The sequence below is a fragment of the Phoca vitulina genome, unplaced genomic scaffold (genome assembly GCF_004348235.1).
Source record: "Phoca vitulina isolate PV1807 unplaced genomic scaffold, GSC_HSeal_1.0 scaffold82, whole genome shotgun sequence".
Classification (NCBI taxonomy): Eukaryota; Metazoa; Chordata; class Mammalia; order Carnivora; family Phocidae; genus Phoca; species Phoca vitulina.
Window position 1 is genome coordinate 385,292 of NW_022589785.1, and position 14,768 is coordinate 400,059.

The window sequence follows — 14,768 nt, forward strand, 5'->3', positions numbered from 1 at the left end:
GCTGGCTTCCTGCAGTCCCAGGGACCTGCCCTCAGCTTTCCCACCTCCATGAGCCAGTCCTGCGTGTTTCCCTGACTTGGTTCCCCTGTTGTGCCCAGAGCCGGTCCCAGCCACCTGCAGCCTGCCCCTGCAGCTGATGCAGCTGGTGTGTGGGAGGCCTGAGGGGGCCTCAGGAAAGCATTGAAAAGAATGCAGCAATTGTCAGTTACTTCAGCCTGTATATTTAAAAAATATGCAAGCACAGCCGAGCAATCACCTTGAATTATTTTTACTTTGGTGTGTAGGGGAGAGCTGGGTGGGGCGTCAGGCTCGGGGTGGAAGGTGAGGGGCCCCCAGCAAGGCGGACCAAAGGCTGGGTTGACTCCCACCCCCAGCAAGGATGGCAACACCCCACTCCTCCCACCTCCCCCTGCCCCCAAGATTCACCCCCTCGTCCCTCTTACAGACAGAGACCTTGTTTTGCTTTGTAAATCAGTCCTTACTCAAAGTGCTAGGGCTGTTTGGACATTGTCTGGGTCACTGAACCCTAAGATGACCTTGGAAGGCAGGCACCGTTACTCTCATCCTATTTCACAGATGAGGAGGCTGAGGCTCAGAGACGCAGCATCACCTTCCCGGGGCCGCACATACAAGAAGTGCTAGAGCTGCGGTTTGCTGTCTGTGTGCGGACGCTGGAACATTCGCTCCTAAGCCCCGCACATGGTGACGTGTCCCTCAGGGGCAGGGACACACGGCAGAGAAGAAAATCAACAGTAGCAACAATAATAATAAAAGCCACCCGACTGCCCCCACAGCGTGCAGAGTACACCGCTGGGTGCTTTACGGTGTCATCTCTAATCTACTGACAGGCGGCGCAGATCCCCGTGTGCAGAGAGGGCAATGGAGGCCCCAGCCCTGAAGCAAACTGCCCGAGTACCAGAGCTTTAGAGGGTGGGGCTAGGACTCAAGTTCACTTCTGCCTCCAAAGCTCATCCCCCTCCCAACACCCGCCCGCCGGCTGTCCATGCTCTGCTTGGCCCGGGGTCTGCAGCTGGGCTGACTCTAGAGGTGGGGTGCCGCCGGACCCAGATCCAGGGGGATCCAGGAGGTCACTGATGTCCGAACGACTATCCAAAGCCTCAGACCCATACTAACCGTCTGGGTCAGGGAGGGCTTGCTCTCTGCAAGAGCTCCAAGGCATTTTCCCATTCAATCCTCCTAACGGCCCGGGGAGCTCAGAGAGGGAGAGCTGACTGCTGGGGTCACACAGCCTGGGAGGGGCAGAGCTGATTTTGGACCCCAGGCCCATCTAACTCCAAAAGGCCACTCTTAGCTCCCACCTAGACTCAAATTCTAGCTTCTGCAGGGACAGAGCTTGAGAGGGTTAGTAAAGTAAGAGTATCTCTCGGTGACAGGCGGGTGAGGGCGAGGGTCAGGAAATCACTTTAGCTGTTTAATCGAGAGGCAGTGTAGTCTCCCAGTTAGAGGCAGAATGACTGAGTGGGGCTCTTGATCCATACCACTTGGGGTCCTTTCCAGGCTCTACCACTTACTGTGTGACTTCAGGCAAGTGGCCTAGCCTCTCTATGCCTTGGTCATCCATAACTCAGGGCTAAACAACACTATCTATCTCATAGGTTGTTGTGAGTATTAACACGAATGTAATTTGCAGGAAGGGCTGAGAACAATGGGTAAAACAGAGGAACTGCTAGGTAAGTGCTCATCTTCCTCCTCATCATCAAAAAATGGTGACCCTGGAGATGGGCTCCATGGTTGTGTGGAGCAGGGGCTTCCCAATTACTCCGTAACGGGGGTTCGTCCTAAGGATGCCAGGGCTAACCAGGACATAAGGCAACTAGGCTGTATGGTGAGAATGCAAACAGCAGCAAGGCTTCACCAGGAAGAGGGGACCCGGGGGGCGAGCGGGCTCATGGAGGCAGGACTCTCGGAGCCCAAGGACTCTTGGGAGCCGGGCAGCAGGCTCTGTGGGCACTCTCCTGGGACCCCAGCCTTGGAGATCCTCAGCGAATGCATCTCCCACTCCTCAGGCGGGAACTTTGCCAAGCATTCTTCCCCGTTTTGTAGAATCATGGGGCCCGTAGTGGTGTTGCCCATGGAGTTGGCATCACTGATAAATTACCGGTGGGCCAGTCTGTATGTGTGGCGGTATTATGTTCAAGATGATTCTTCAGAGGCATGTGAGCATGTCAAATGCATGTTCCGTTCAATATTACCTTCCTATCCAAACCTGTCTATGATGAGTAGCACAAACACCTCAAATCCCTTTCTTACTTCATCTGGTATAATTGCTGTGTCCAAACCTTTCATATCGAAATACATATCACTACACATTTCATTTGATCATTCCTTTATATTATAGTCAGGGCATTTTACGATGCATTTATTTTGAAAGCATATATGTAGGTGGATTAGAGGATCAATTTTATTCCAGGAAAGCAGAGGGGCCCTCACAGAATGATCGTCATGAGAAGGGAGTGTTCGTTCTGGTAGAGTTGAGAACTTTTCCACTTGAGGGTCTCGAAGGTTCTTCCGGCTCTGGCTCCTGTATGTTTAAGGAGTGAACTGTGTTTGGGGACACCAAGGCCTATTGTCCCTGTAGCAAGGTGAGGCAGAGAGGAAGGTCAAGCCCTCTCTCTCCATGTATCGGTCAGGCTATGCTGAGTAACAAACAGCCCCCAAGTCTTGGTGGTTTAACAACAATGGTTTATTTCTCACCCCATGTCACATTTCTAATGCTGGTCTAATGCTGGTCTCCTTCACCCAGTCATTCATAGACCCAGGCTGGCAGAGGCTTCACCCTCTTGCAACGATGCATCTCAGTGAATGGAAGAGAAAGGGCTGGAAAGTCTGCAATAAAATGACCAGACTTCTGAGACATCTCAGAATCCACTGGCCAGAATGAATCACATGACCCCACATCATTTCAAGAAGACCCAGTGGCAACCTGCTCATGCATACATACACCCTATTGGCTGCCTTCCCTTCCCTGCTGATTCTTCCTGGAGTCACTTCTCAAATAAACTACCTGCCCTTGAACCCTTGTCTTAGAGTCTGCTTCCGGTCACGCCCAAACTAAGACACCTTCACTCATCTCTGTATTTCTTATTCACTAATTAATTCAACCAGTCAGCAAATACCTTCTGAGCACCTACTGTGTGCTGGGTCTAGGCAGGCGCTGGGGCTACGGATGAGACCGAGCCCAGCTCTGATCGAGCTCATTGTCTAGAAGAGCAGATGGCTCAGGACACACCAAAAGCCAAGTGCGTTGAGGTCCCCCCCCCCCACTAGAGCCTTCAGTGGGCGCATAGTCCTGCTTGATTTCAGATTTCTGGCCCCCAGAACTGGGTAACAATACATTTCTGGGGGATGGGCTTTTTCGGACATTATTTTTATGGTGCAAAAATATACTACATAGCATCAAATTTACCATTTTAATCATTTGAAGTGTGCAGTTCAGCGGCATTAAAGTACATTCATGCTGTCGTGTGACCAGCACCACCATCCGTCTCCAGAACTTTCTCATTGTCTCACACTGAAACTCTGGGCCTGTTGAACACTAACCCCCCGTTCCTCCCTCCCCCAGCCCCTGGCACCTGCCGTTCTCCTTCCTGTCTCTATAAATCTAGCTCCTCTAGGAATGTCACATCAGGGGCATCATGCCTCATTTAGATTTAGCGACTGGCGTATTTCACTTAGCATCATGTCCTCGAGGTTCATCCATGCCCTAGCACGGGTCGAATTCCCTTCCTTTTTAAGGCTGAATTGTATTCCATTTTGTGGATATGTTTCGTTGATCCATTCATCTGTCAAGGAACATTTGTGTTGTTTGCACCTTTTGGCTGCTGCGGATAATGCTGCTGTGAACATGGGCATCCAAGGATCTGTTCAAGGCCCTGCTTTTGATTCTTGGAGGCTGAATACCCATAAACAGAATTGCTGAGGGATAGGGAAATTTCGCTGATAATTTTTTGAGGAACCGCCGTACTCTTTCCATAGAGGCCACACTATTTGGCACCCCAAGTTTCTGTTGTTTTAAGCCCCTCGGTCTCAGTCCTTTGCTATGGCAGCCCCAGGAAACCAAGAAACCACCTCCCATGCATCTCGTGCTGGACTCTGTGGGTTCCACGGTAAACCAGGCAGACCGTGGCCCTCCCCTCGTGATGCTTACCTTCTACTTGGAAAGATGGCAAATAAATGAGTAATGTCATGTCAGGCGGTGAGAAGTGCTACAGATAGAAGCAGTGTGGCTGAGTGTGTGTGTGTGTGTGTGTGTGTGTGTGTGTGTTTGTCTGTCTGTCGGGGGCATGGAAGGTGGGGGAGAGCAAGTCTTGCTCAAACCTGGTCTCTGAGCCCCACTGCTGTTCCTTCTCTCCTGCCTGATCTTGGATTTGGTCAAGACTCCGGCTGGCTTCGAGAAAGACATGCACACTGGAGGAAATGTACATAAACGCCAGGGCCCCATGGGGCAGTGGGTGCTCTTAGGACCCTAGGCCCCTGAGGTTTGGAGAAACCAAAGAGCACCCACTTAAGAACAGCAGGTGCTGGGACAGCCCGGGGTCTTCAGCAGGAAGTTCACCCTCCTTGGCCTGCAGGATCAGGCCCCTGTCCACCTTGGCCCCAAGCCTGGGCCCTGCTATACTTTAGCTACATTAACCTGCTTTCACATCTTTAAATAACACACCAGCCCCCTCACACAGTCCCTTTCTGTTTGGAACTCTCTTCCCAGCCTGGTTTCCCAAGCTGATTTGTCCCCATCCCTGAGGACTCTGTCTCTTCCTGGGAGCTCTCCTGGACCGTCTAGACTGTGGTGGATCCCCTCCCTGACACTACCCCCCTGTAACAGAGCTTGGCACCAAGTCGATGCCTGATGAATATTTGTCGAATGAATGAATGGGTGGGTGGATGGATGGATGCCGGACCCTGGCAAGCCACCCTCCTTTCCTTGTTTTTTTTTTCCCCAGGTCCACTGAGATTTGCCTCTGTCTGCCTTCCCCCAGGGCTCAACTGATCACACCAGTGAACCCAGCGTGGCCCCGGTCCTGGCAGCCGGATGGCTGATGCATGCAAAGTGGGCATCCCCTTGCCCAGCCGCCTGACCATCCTGGCGCGGCCGAATCCAAAAGCTAATGACATTATTGTGCAGAGACACAATGTCTGTGGGCATTTGCTGACCCGGGCTTTGGTGTGGGCTTAATCCAGCATTCTCGTCCTGCTTTCTGTGGGGACGCAGCGATCACCCGTCTTGGCACCGGCGCTCCTGGGGAAGGTATAAATGCCACCTCCCACCGGCTGGGCGCCACGGGCACTCTCGGGGGCTGGTGTCACTGGTAAGAATGCCTTTCTTTCTTGCCTTGTCTTTTTCCTCTCATCCTTATCCCTGATGGAAAGCGTGGGAGGCCTGGGTTCGAATCCAGATGCCACCCCCTTCTGACGCGGGGACCTTGGGCAAAGACTTCTACGCTCTAAGCCTCAGTTTTCTTTTCTGTTAAGTGGGGAGATGGGTCATAAACCCTCTTTCGCCGTGGGTGGTCTGGTGCAGCGCCTGGCACATAGTGCAGACCCGGGCAATGCTCTCTATTAATATGAACCAGTCCATCAGCGCCCTTGTTTTGCTAGTGACTAGGGAGGGTTTGTATGTGGAAGGAATCAAACCAGTGAAGGTTCAGCATCATTTCTAGGCTGGTGAGCCAGCTCTCCCCATATCCCCATTCCCGGGCGCCTGCTACACGTCCAGCGTTGGGGAACATCAGTGGCTAAGAAGCTGCCGGGGCTCTCTGGCACTCCCAGCAACGGGGGATTTCAAGGTCACTGAAGGTCGGTGGCAATAACCCTAATAATACCATCGCGGCTGCCATTTACAGATGCCGCTGCCAAGCGCTTACCTTTTTCCCACATCATGGCTTCAAATCATCACCACCTGTTCATAGATATTGTTGGGTGCCATGACTCTCCCCACTTGGCAGAACGGGAAACTGAGGCACAGAGAGGATGACCCGCCCAGGGCCGCATTGCTGATGGACAGTGGAGCCAGCACCCCCCGAGTTAAGCCAACTGAGCTTAATCTTTAGCGTGCGAGGGCCGATGAGCAGGGCTGCGCCGCTGGGCCTCTGACCCTGTGACAGGCTGGTTACATAGGAGAGCAGAGCGGGTTTGGTCCCCAAGCTGCTTATTCGAATTTCTTCTCTCTGAGGGACGTCCTGGCCCGGCCTCTAGTGTGGAAGGGGCTTCTGGAAGCTGGACGTTCTCTCTGGAACAGGAGCTCAGGTCTCCCGTCTTCACTGGGAACACGCAGTCTTGGGTTCACTGCCCCTTGTGCGGGAAAGAAGACAGTGCCAGTTTTCCAGACTTTTCTGATGTTCTTGCCAGCTAAGAAATGCTCCCAGCTGCTGCCTACCATGACCAGGACATTTCTGCATATCGATGGGTCTGCATTCTGCTCCGCTTGTCTGGAGCTGAGTGATGGGAACCCACTTGGGACCCGGCTGAAGCTGTAGTTTATCACCACTTTCTTAGCGGACCTCGTTTTTCCCTCCGGAGCTGGCCTGGACACAAAGAAATGCAGCTAAGGATGGAAGTTCAGACCGCCGCTCATGACCCCCGCTGCTCTGGGACAACCCGAGACCAGGGAGACCAAGAGCAGGCTCTAGGGCCCGAGGCCCCCAGGTGGGAAAGCCGAGGCCCGAGAGAGGTCCTCACGGCCACTCCCTACATCTCTTCCAGGTCATTCCTGCACAGGACACCCACTATGGCCTCAGACCACCAGACGCAAGCGGGCAAGCCACAGCCCCTCAACCCCAAGGTGGGTACCATGGTGGGAGAGGGCAGGGGGGCAAGCAGAGCACCTCTCCCAGACTCCGTTTCTCTTCTGGAAAGTCGAGTTGGCATCTTTCTTCCTGAAGCTCCCCCTCTCTGGGCTTCAGTCTCCCCCACTGCCACCCCGGGGGTGCTGATTCTGAAGGCCCCTCCCCAACCCACGACCAGCATGTCGAGATTCCTGACACCAGCCTCCAGCGCTGGTGACTTAAGTGTCTCTGCTTTACCCCGTACCCCAATGCCCATGGGGGGCTCCCCAGAGCTGGGGCCGACCCAAAGTCCAGTGTGAGAGGGGCCTTGTGAACGGGAGGGGAGGTGGGATTCCTCACTTGCTGTGTGACCCAGGCCAGTCACTTGCCCTCTCTGAGCCTCAGTTCCTTCCTTTGTAAGATGGGGAGAACTGGATTCGCGGCGCAGCGTGGGTGTGAAGAGGCTAAGGAAATCAGCTCAGCCTGGCGTGTGGTGTGTCCATCTAATACCAGTTATTATTGCCTGCTTTGCTTCCTCGTCCTCCCCGCCCTCCTAGGATCCTGGGGCGGGGGCATCCCAGCCCAATGGCCGGGGGCTCATCCTACCCAATCTGTACCAACCCTCTCCCAGCAACCATCTACCTGGTCGCCTCTGCCTGGCTCCCTCCTGTGGCCCTCTGCTTCAGGGGCCCTGGCCTGGCATTGCCCTTTGGTCTGACATGGGGCCCCCCCAGCCTGGGGAAGCTTGAGCCGATGCAGCCCCCCACCCGCTGACCCCATTCTTACTTTCTAGAGAAAAGGCAGACAACAAGCAAACAAATCTAGGACTTCGAGGAGTGGGAAGTGTTTCAGGAAACAGGAAACAGGGGAAGGGGTGCAGAGAGTCGGGATGAATGAGGCGAGGCGGTGTTAGCAGAGGTGATCAGGGAGGCCTCTCTGAGGGAGGTGGCATTAGCTTGGAGACCCGGGTCACATGTGAGTCAGGCGGGGGTAGGGGAGAACATTCCAGGCGGAGGGCGCAGCGAGTGCAAAGGCCCGGAAGTAGGAGGTGGGAGGTGGGAGCGAGCTGCGTGAGTCTGAGGACCGGCACGAAGGCCTCTGCGTCGTGTTCAGAGCTGCGCTGTCCCCTAGACACAGAAAGCCAGCCACGCATGCAATTTAACCCGTCCTAGCAGCCACGATAAACAAAGGACAAAGAAGACACAGGAGAAATTAACTCTCGTATCCTAGTTCATTAAACCCGATACAGCCTCATGTCGAATCAATAGAATCATTATAAGAAAGCGATTTTTGATTCTTCCCTTCCTGTTCCGAGTCTTCAAAATCCGATGTGTGGCCTCCGTGATAGCATGTGCATTCGGACTGATCAAGCACGGAGCGCCGACATAGGTAGCTGACGGCCGGGCATCGGGCAGCGCACGTTTAGGGGATTAGATATTGTGTAAAATGTGAGCCCCCGTGGGTTGATAAGAAACAGTAGCAGTAATAATAATCCTGAGCTTCTGGGCCTTGTGTGAGGTTGCTGACCTTCCTTGTCCTCCTCCCTGCTGCAAGCCCTTGCCTCCCAGGCCGGGGTAATCAGCACCGAGCACCTAACATCCTTGTTCTTGAGTCTTCCCAGGACCCTGCAAAAGAGGCATGATTCCCCCATTTTACAGATGGGCTAGCTGAGGCCGGAAGCAACCAGGTTGCTTCCTAAGGTTGTGCAGCCGGATGTGACGGGGTGACTTCAGAGCCCGTGGCTCCTGACCCTCCTGTGGTTGAGTGAGTGACCACAAAGGCTGGACTGAGCCCATGGAATTTGTCTCGGAGCCCCGTTGGGCCTCTCCGTCCTGGCTTTATCTCCCTAATCCCAGGCCTGGGAGAGAGGGTCGTGTCTACCCAGCCAGTGCTGACCATGAGGATGGCGCAGCTGCCCCTCCTGGGGCCCACCTCTTCACCCAGGGCAGCTCCCCTGGGGAAGCGTGGCCACAAAACCTCTGTCCCCCCGCAAATGTTCTCTAGAATCAGGGAAAGTGGCAGTGGGTCTCCCAGTTAGTGCTCTTGGGGATCTCGCTGGCCCCCTTCCCTCGGCTGCTGAGAGCGCCAGGTGAGGCAAAGGGAGTGAAGCCCCTTTAAGAAGCATCCCAGGGGAGGTCAGAGGGGGACCCGCAGAGCCAGGGATGAAATGGGATTAGGTGTGTAGGGTGGTGGGCTGGCTCTAGCAGAAGAGAAGCCCTACCTCACCTGCGAGCTCGTTAGAAATGCTGCATCTGGGGCCGCACCCCACGATGTGCTGTCTCAGAAACCATGTCTCACCAAGATCCCAGGGGCTTTGTGTGCATGTGAGTTTCCAAAGTGCTGCCCCGATGGAAACAGCATCAGACAAACTTGGACTCCAACCTCAGCTCTGCCACTTAGGCACCCGGGCTCTGTAGGATGTCCCTTAATTCACAGGAGTCTGCCTCCCACACACAGAGCAAACACTGTGTGCGAACCGTTATGCTTCTCTGAATCCTTCCAGCAACCCCATGAGGTAGGTTCTGTCATTTTCCATTTCACAGGTGAAGCAACTGAGGCTCAGTGAGGGGAAGTTCTGGCTCAAGGTCTCACAGCTGGTAACTGGCAGAGCCAGGGCTGTCTGACTCCGTGTTGGGTCGGTGACTCCCAAGGGAGGAGCCCGGCAGCATCCCCGGAGGCTCTCGGAGCCCCCTCCTCGCCCCCAATGCCCTGCTTCCCGCCTCCCCACGATGACGGGGCCGACCCTCTCCTCCTGTTGCAGATCATCATCTTTGAACAGGAGAATTTCCAGGGCCACTCGCATGAGCTCAGTGGGCCCTGCCCCAACCTGAAAGAAACTGGCGTGGAGAAGGCAGGCTCTGTCCTGGTGCAGGCTGGACCGTATGTACCCGGGGTGGGGTGGGGGGCGGTGGGGAAGGGTGGAGGGGAAGGGGAGGGCTCACGTGGTTGGGCGCCCCCAGGGTGAAGCACCTGGGCTGTGGAGCTGGGGGATCTGCCCTCACTGTGCCCCCGGAACGTGCGATTTGGTGGCTGGCAGCCTCTGGAGAGAATTTGTGCTTTGGGGTCACATACAGGTGGGTTCAAATCCAGGCCCCACCACTTTCAGGCTGTGTGACACTGGGCCAGCAGCTTCCCTTTCTGAGCCTTGGCTTTCCTCCTCTGTGGAAAAAGCCTGACCCCAAGGCCAGCCACTTCCTCAAGGCAGGGAGATGACACAGTGACTCTCATGGACTTTTCTAGAGCTGCCAATCTCTGGCTCTGGGAGTGTCCTCCCTCTCTTGTGAGGTTTAAAGCCAGATGTCCTTCCCCAATCCTGGCCATACTGGATCTCAGCAGATTCACTGGCACATTTGGGGGCCAGCAGCCTTGGGTCCCTGACCCCGGAGAGAAGGGGACATACCTGGTAGGATATGACTCTGCCCTGCTCATGGCACATAGCTCAGCACAGCCCGCAGGGGCCCGTCCTTGTGGTTCCCTGACCTCTCCTTCTCTGCAAGAGCCTCAGGAATCAGGGGTGGCCACCCGTGACCCCCTCCCAAGAGGTCAGGGATCCTGGTGGGGTTGGGGATCCCGGGTGACCCACCCCACAGCTCAAGGTTCTCAGGGAATTCTGCAGAGTGCAATGATGTCACTCGAGTCAGAGTCTGAGGGTATGGAGAACCCAGTGGAAGGAACGGCCCCGTCCGACCTCCGTTATCCGACACGCTCTGGGCATCTGGTGCGCCCGGGAGCACGTCTTCCCCGGCAAGTGACGTTTTGGCCATTTAAACACTGTATCTGATTCTCAGTTGCCTTTTTATGTTAACATTTGGATGGAAGAATTTCTCACATGGACTTGACCCCCCTCTGCTTTCTTTTTTTTTTTAGAAATAGAACTATTGATATTTTTATTAAGGATTGTTGATGGTTCTCAATTGAGTTCTGGATGACTTGGAGGTGTCTGGAGTTTGATGGGGGAGATGGGCAGGTGTGAGCCCCGGGGGCTCGAGCGACTAGCCAGGGTCCTGCCAGGAGAAGCTTCGGGGCTGACCTGACCTGCCCTCTCTCTGTCTCCCCTGCAGCTGGGTGGGCTATGAACAAGCCAACTGCAAGGGTGAGCAGTTTGTGTTCGAGAAGGGCGAGTACCCCCGCTGGGACTCATGGACCAGCAGTCGGAGGACGGACTCCCTCAGCTCCCTGAGGCCCATCAAAGTGGTGAGCCTCCTGCCGCTTCCTGCTGTCTCCTCTCTTTGCCATCTTGGAGCCGGGGCTCTAGGGATCAGGTTGGAGCCTTCACCTCCGGCAGTGTGCGAACTTCTGATGGGCGGGGCACACTTCCTGGCTGTGTGCTAGCATAAGTCATACACATCCCTGGGCCTCAGTTTCCCCATCTGTAAAATGGGGATATTCAGATCTACTGCCCTGAGATTCCTGGGGTTAGAACCCATCACAGAGCAATTGCTTGATGAATGATAGCCATCCTAACTGTGAAAAGAAAATCTGGGATTGGGTGTGGCAGAAAAGGTGGGTTAGCTCGTGTTCATAACTCATGCCAGTGGGACCTTCTGGTGCTTCTCTGATCCTGACTTTTACTAGAACGTGAACTCTTAGGGAGGGCCCAGGGCCCGGTAATGCTCAGGTCCACTCCCAAGCCTCCCAAGGCAGGCCAGCTCTCCCCAGAGCTTGATGGAAGATTGGAGAACTTTGGACTTAGCATCCCATGGACCTGGGTTCCTACGTTGGCCCTGGTGCTCCCAACTGTGTGACCTTGGGCAGGCGGCTTTACCTCTCTGAGCCTCGGTTTTCTCATCTGCCAGATTGCATGAGTCTTTAAAGGATTAAAGGGGATGACTAAGAAAGATATCACAGGAACAGGAGGATAAGAAGAGGTGTGGCAAGGAAGGAAAGCCAAAATATCTCAAGTGCCTGCTTGGGGCCCCTACCAGTGTGTAGATCATGGCTGCCATTTTTGTTTTTGTTTTTGTTTTTGTTTTTTTTATAGGGAGCTGAGGGAAAATGACATATCAGAATTGAATGTGCCTTAAAGTGTAGACTCTGAAGTGTCACATGAAGACAGCCCAGTGGGACCCCAACAAATGGCCCGTGTTTAACTGCTGTTGTTGGAGACACTTGGGTGGCAGGGTTACAGAGCAAGAAGTCTATAGGTGGATTGTGCTGATCCCAATACTGGGGCATCTGGACGGGTGGGAAGGCTCACCCTGGCCTCCTCTCCTGCACTCACTTTCCCCGCTCCCTATCAACAGGACAGCCAAGAGCACAAGATCATCCTCTACGAAAACCCCAACTTCACGGGGAAGAAGATGGAAATCATAGACGATGATGTGCCCAGTTTCCATGCCCACGGCTACCAGGAGAAAGTGTCGTCGGTGCGGGTGCAGAGTGGCACGTGAGTGGAGACCCAGCCCCGGTTCCCCCTGCCCCAGGAGCCCAGACCGCTGGGGTCCTGAGTCCCGCTCTGTCCTGGACCCAGCTGATCTTGTGTACTTGCGACCTCAGTCTTCCCTTTGGAAAATGGGCATGGAAATCATGAGCTTGTATGTGGCTTTCAGCCCCAGTGGCCCCGTCCAGATCTGCCTTTTGGCCAATACCCTGCCTCTGGGGGAGAGAAAGCGTGACCTTAACCTCAGTCCCCAGGAGCAGGACTGTGAACGTTAGTGGGGTGCAGATGAGGCAGAGGCAGGGGGAACGGAAGGGTAGAGATGAGTTGAGTGGTCTTAACAGAGCTGTGAGTGGCAGGAAGTCCAGCCCACATTGCTTCTTTACTGCATGAGTCCCTGAGTTTAGAAACAGGATGTGTCATTTCCCATTGAATTAAACTTCCTTGGTACATAGACTCTGGCCAGCACCCATGGGAATTTCTCCTTGTGCAAAACTTCGATTCTCTGGGGGTTCGCAGATGGGCCACAGGCAGTGGTGAGCTGGAGCCGGCTTGTACCAGCTTGCAAGAGCCGATTCCTCAATTTTCAGAATTTTTGTGAGCTGGCTGTTGAATCCTCAGTAGCTCGAAAATCGGCCGTAGTGGAAGTATTTACACCACAGAAATATGTTACAAATCAAGACCCCCTTTCCCTCCAGAGAGCTGGTTTACCAACATGTACTGGCTTTCTGGGGTTCATCGGGCTCCTAAAATAGTGTGAAAGTTCTGTGTTCGTGATCCTCTTCATTTATTTATTCATTCATTATTCAATGTGTTGAGTGCCACCACGTGCCAGGCATCATGTTCGGTGCTCAGTATGTCAAGGTAGATTAAAGAGACCTGGCTTCTGCTCTGTAGAGCTAACAGCCTAGTTGGGGTCAATAGTTAATAATTTAAGAATCCACCACAAATCTGGACTTCCTCCCTGAAGAAGGGAATCTTGAACTCAGATCCCAAGAAAGAGTAGGAAGTGCAGGTGTAAAGAGAGGAAGGAAGGTCATTCTAAACAGAGAACAGCATGGGCAAAGGCCCTGTGGTTGGAGGAGCCTGGTGAGTCTGAGGGACTCTACAAACTCTAGACTGCTAGTGCACAGAGATATAAGGACACAAGACCAAGAGGTAGACCTGCAGGTGCACACAGGTGTTGGCCAGGCAGGTCCTTGTTGGCCAGGACTTTGTAACATTTTGGGGGGAAGAAACTGTAACTTTCATTAGGTGCTCCAAAGAGTGAAGGACCCCTCCATAGATGGTGATGACTTCACATGACAAAGGGATTACAGAGGGCTCCTAGGACCTAGCCTATTCTCCTTTGGCCTTACAGCCAGGCATGGCGTTGGGATGAGGATGGAGAGAGGCAGTTAAGAGACCTGTCTTATTCTAGGCTTCAGTGGGCTTGAGATCACCCCTCCCTCTGAGCCCAGGATCAGGCCTTCAGTCAAAAGTTGCTTAGTAGGTAGTGAGCTCCCCATCAAGAGAAGGAAGAAAGCAGAGGCTGGATGCCAGAAGGGTGGTGTTCCTGCTCAACAATCAGGAAGTGAGAAATGATTGGGAACTCCCCCCTTCCTAATGGCTTAAGGATGCTCTCCTCTCTCTCTCTCTCTTCGTCTGCTTCTCCTCTGTCCTCCACATCCCCTCCTCACCTCTGGCCTGCAGGTGGGTCGGCTACCAGTACCCTGGCTATCGTGGCCTGCAGTACCTGCTGGAGAAGGGAGACTACAAGGACAGCGGGGACTTTGGGGCTCCCCAACCCCAGGTGCAGTCCGTGCGCCGCATCCGCGACATGCAGTGGCACCAACGGGGCGCCTTCCACCCCTCCAACTAGTGCCCCCCTTTTCCTCCTTCCCAGGGGCTTGGTCTGTTGCCCAGGATCCCCCCCCAGACCTCCTGGCGAGTGAATAAAGTGTGACTTGCAATTTGTGTGTTCCATTGCTTTTTATCTCCAATGGGAACTGGAGTGGGTGTTGGGTGTGTGCGTGTGTGCGTGCGTGTTTGTGTGTCTGTGAGAGACAGAGAGAGAGAGAGACTGAGAGAAATAGAACCAGAAAGTGTCTGGGCTGGGGTAAGTCAGCAGAGCCCTCATGGAGACTCTATCGCTACTTGGCTGTGTGACCTTGGGCATAATGTCCAACCTCTCTGAGCCTCTGTTTCTTTGCCTGACTTACAACTGCTTTTGCCCCATGAGTGGCTGGCTTGGCTGACCTCCTAGCTCCTTTTTCCATGGTTGTTGAGAACCGCCACTCGTGGGGGCACCTGAAGGATGCTCCAGCCCCTAAAAATAAATCTGCTGCCTGCCATTCCCACATTAGTGTTCAATCACCTTGAGCCCGGCAGTTTTCTTAGATCGGCCAGAGGAACCAATAACCCTGCAATCTCAGCCCGTCCCAGAGACAAGTCCTAATTACATGTTTCTGCCTTTGTGTGTTCCTTGCTCCCTCTGTGCATCATTTGGTGGGCTTGATCACTTAGCATCACGGTCGGCCTGGATTCTAATGGCTGTTCCAGAGCCCTGACCAGTGATCTGGCCTCAGACAAGTCAATTTGCATCTCAGAGCCCCCATCTTTGTACCTGG

At 54.1% G+C, this 14,768-nt stretch overlaps 1 protein-coding gene across 1 annotated transcript; it reads left to right on the plus strand.

Moving 5' to 3' along the window:
• The first annotated feature begins 5,311 nt into the window (after positions 1–5,311).
• CRYBB2 (crystallin beta B2) lies at positions 5,312–14,111 on the plus strand. Its single transcript, XM_032395041.1, has 6 exons — positions 5,312–5,327; positions 6,721–6,799; positions 9,544–9,662; positions 10,844–10,976; positions 12,026–12,168; positions 13,852–14,111. The coding sequence occupies exons 2-6, from the start codon at positions 6,746–6,748 to the stop codon at positions 14,018–14,020; spliced, it is 618 nt and encodes a 205-aa protein (XP_032250932.1). The 5' UTR covers positions 5,312–5,327; positions 6,721–6,745; the 3' UTR covers positions 14,021–14,111.
• The last annotated feature ends 657 nt before the right edge of the window (positions 14,112–14,768 follow it).

Bases quoted from the DNA above. Each gene is read 5' to 3' on its own strand.
- CRYBB2 (XM_032395041.1), top strand. From the start codon at position 6,746: ATGGCCTCAGACCACCAGACGCAAGCGGGCAAGCCACAGCCCCTCAAC. The intron at 6,800-9,543 runs GTGGGTACCATG...CTCCTGTTGCAG, and splicing joins CACAGCCCCTCAACCCCAAG to ATCATCATCTTTGAACAGGA. The intron at 9,663-10,843 runs GTATGTACCCGG...TCTCCCCTGCAG, and splicing joins GTCCTGGTGCAGGCTGGACC to CTGGGTGGGCTATGAACAAG.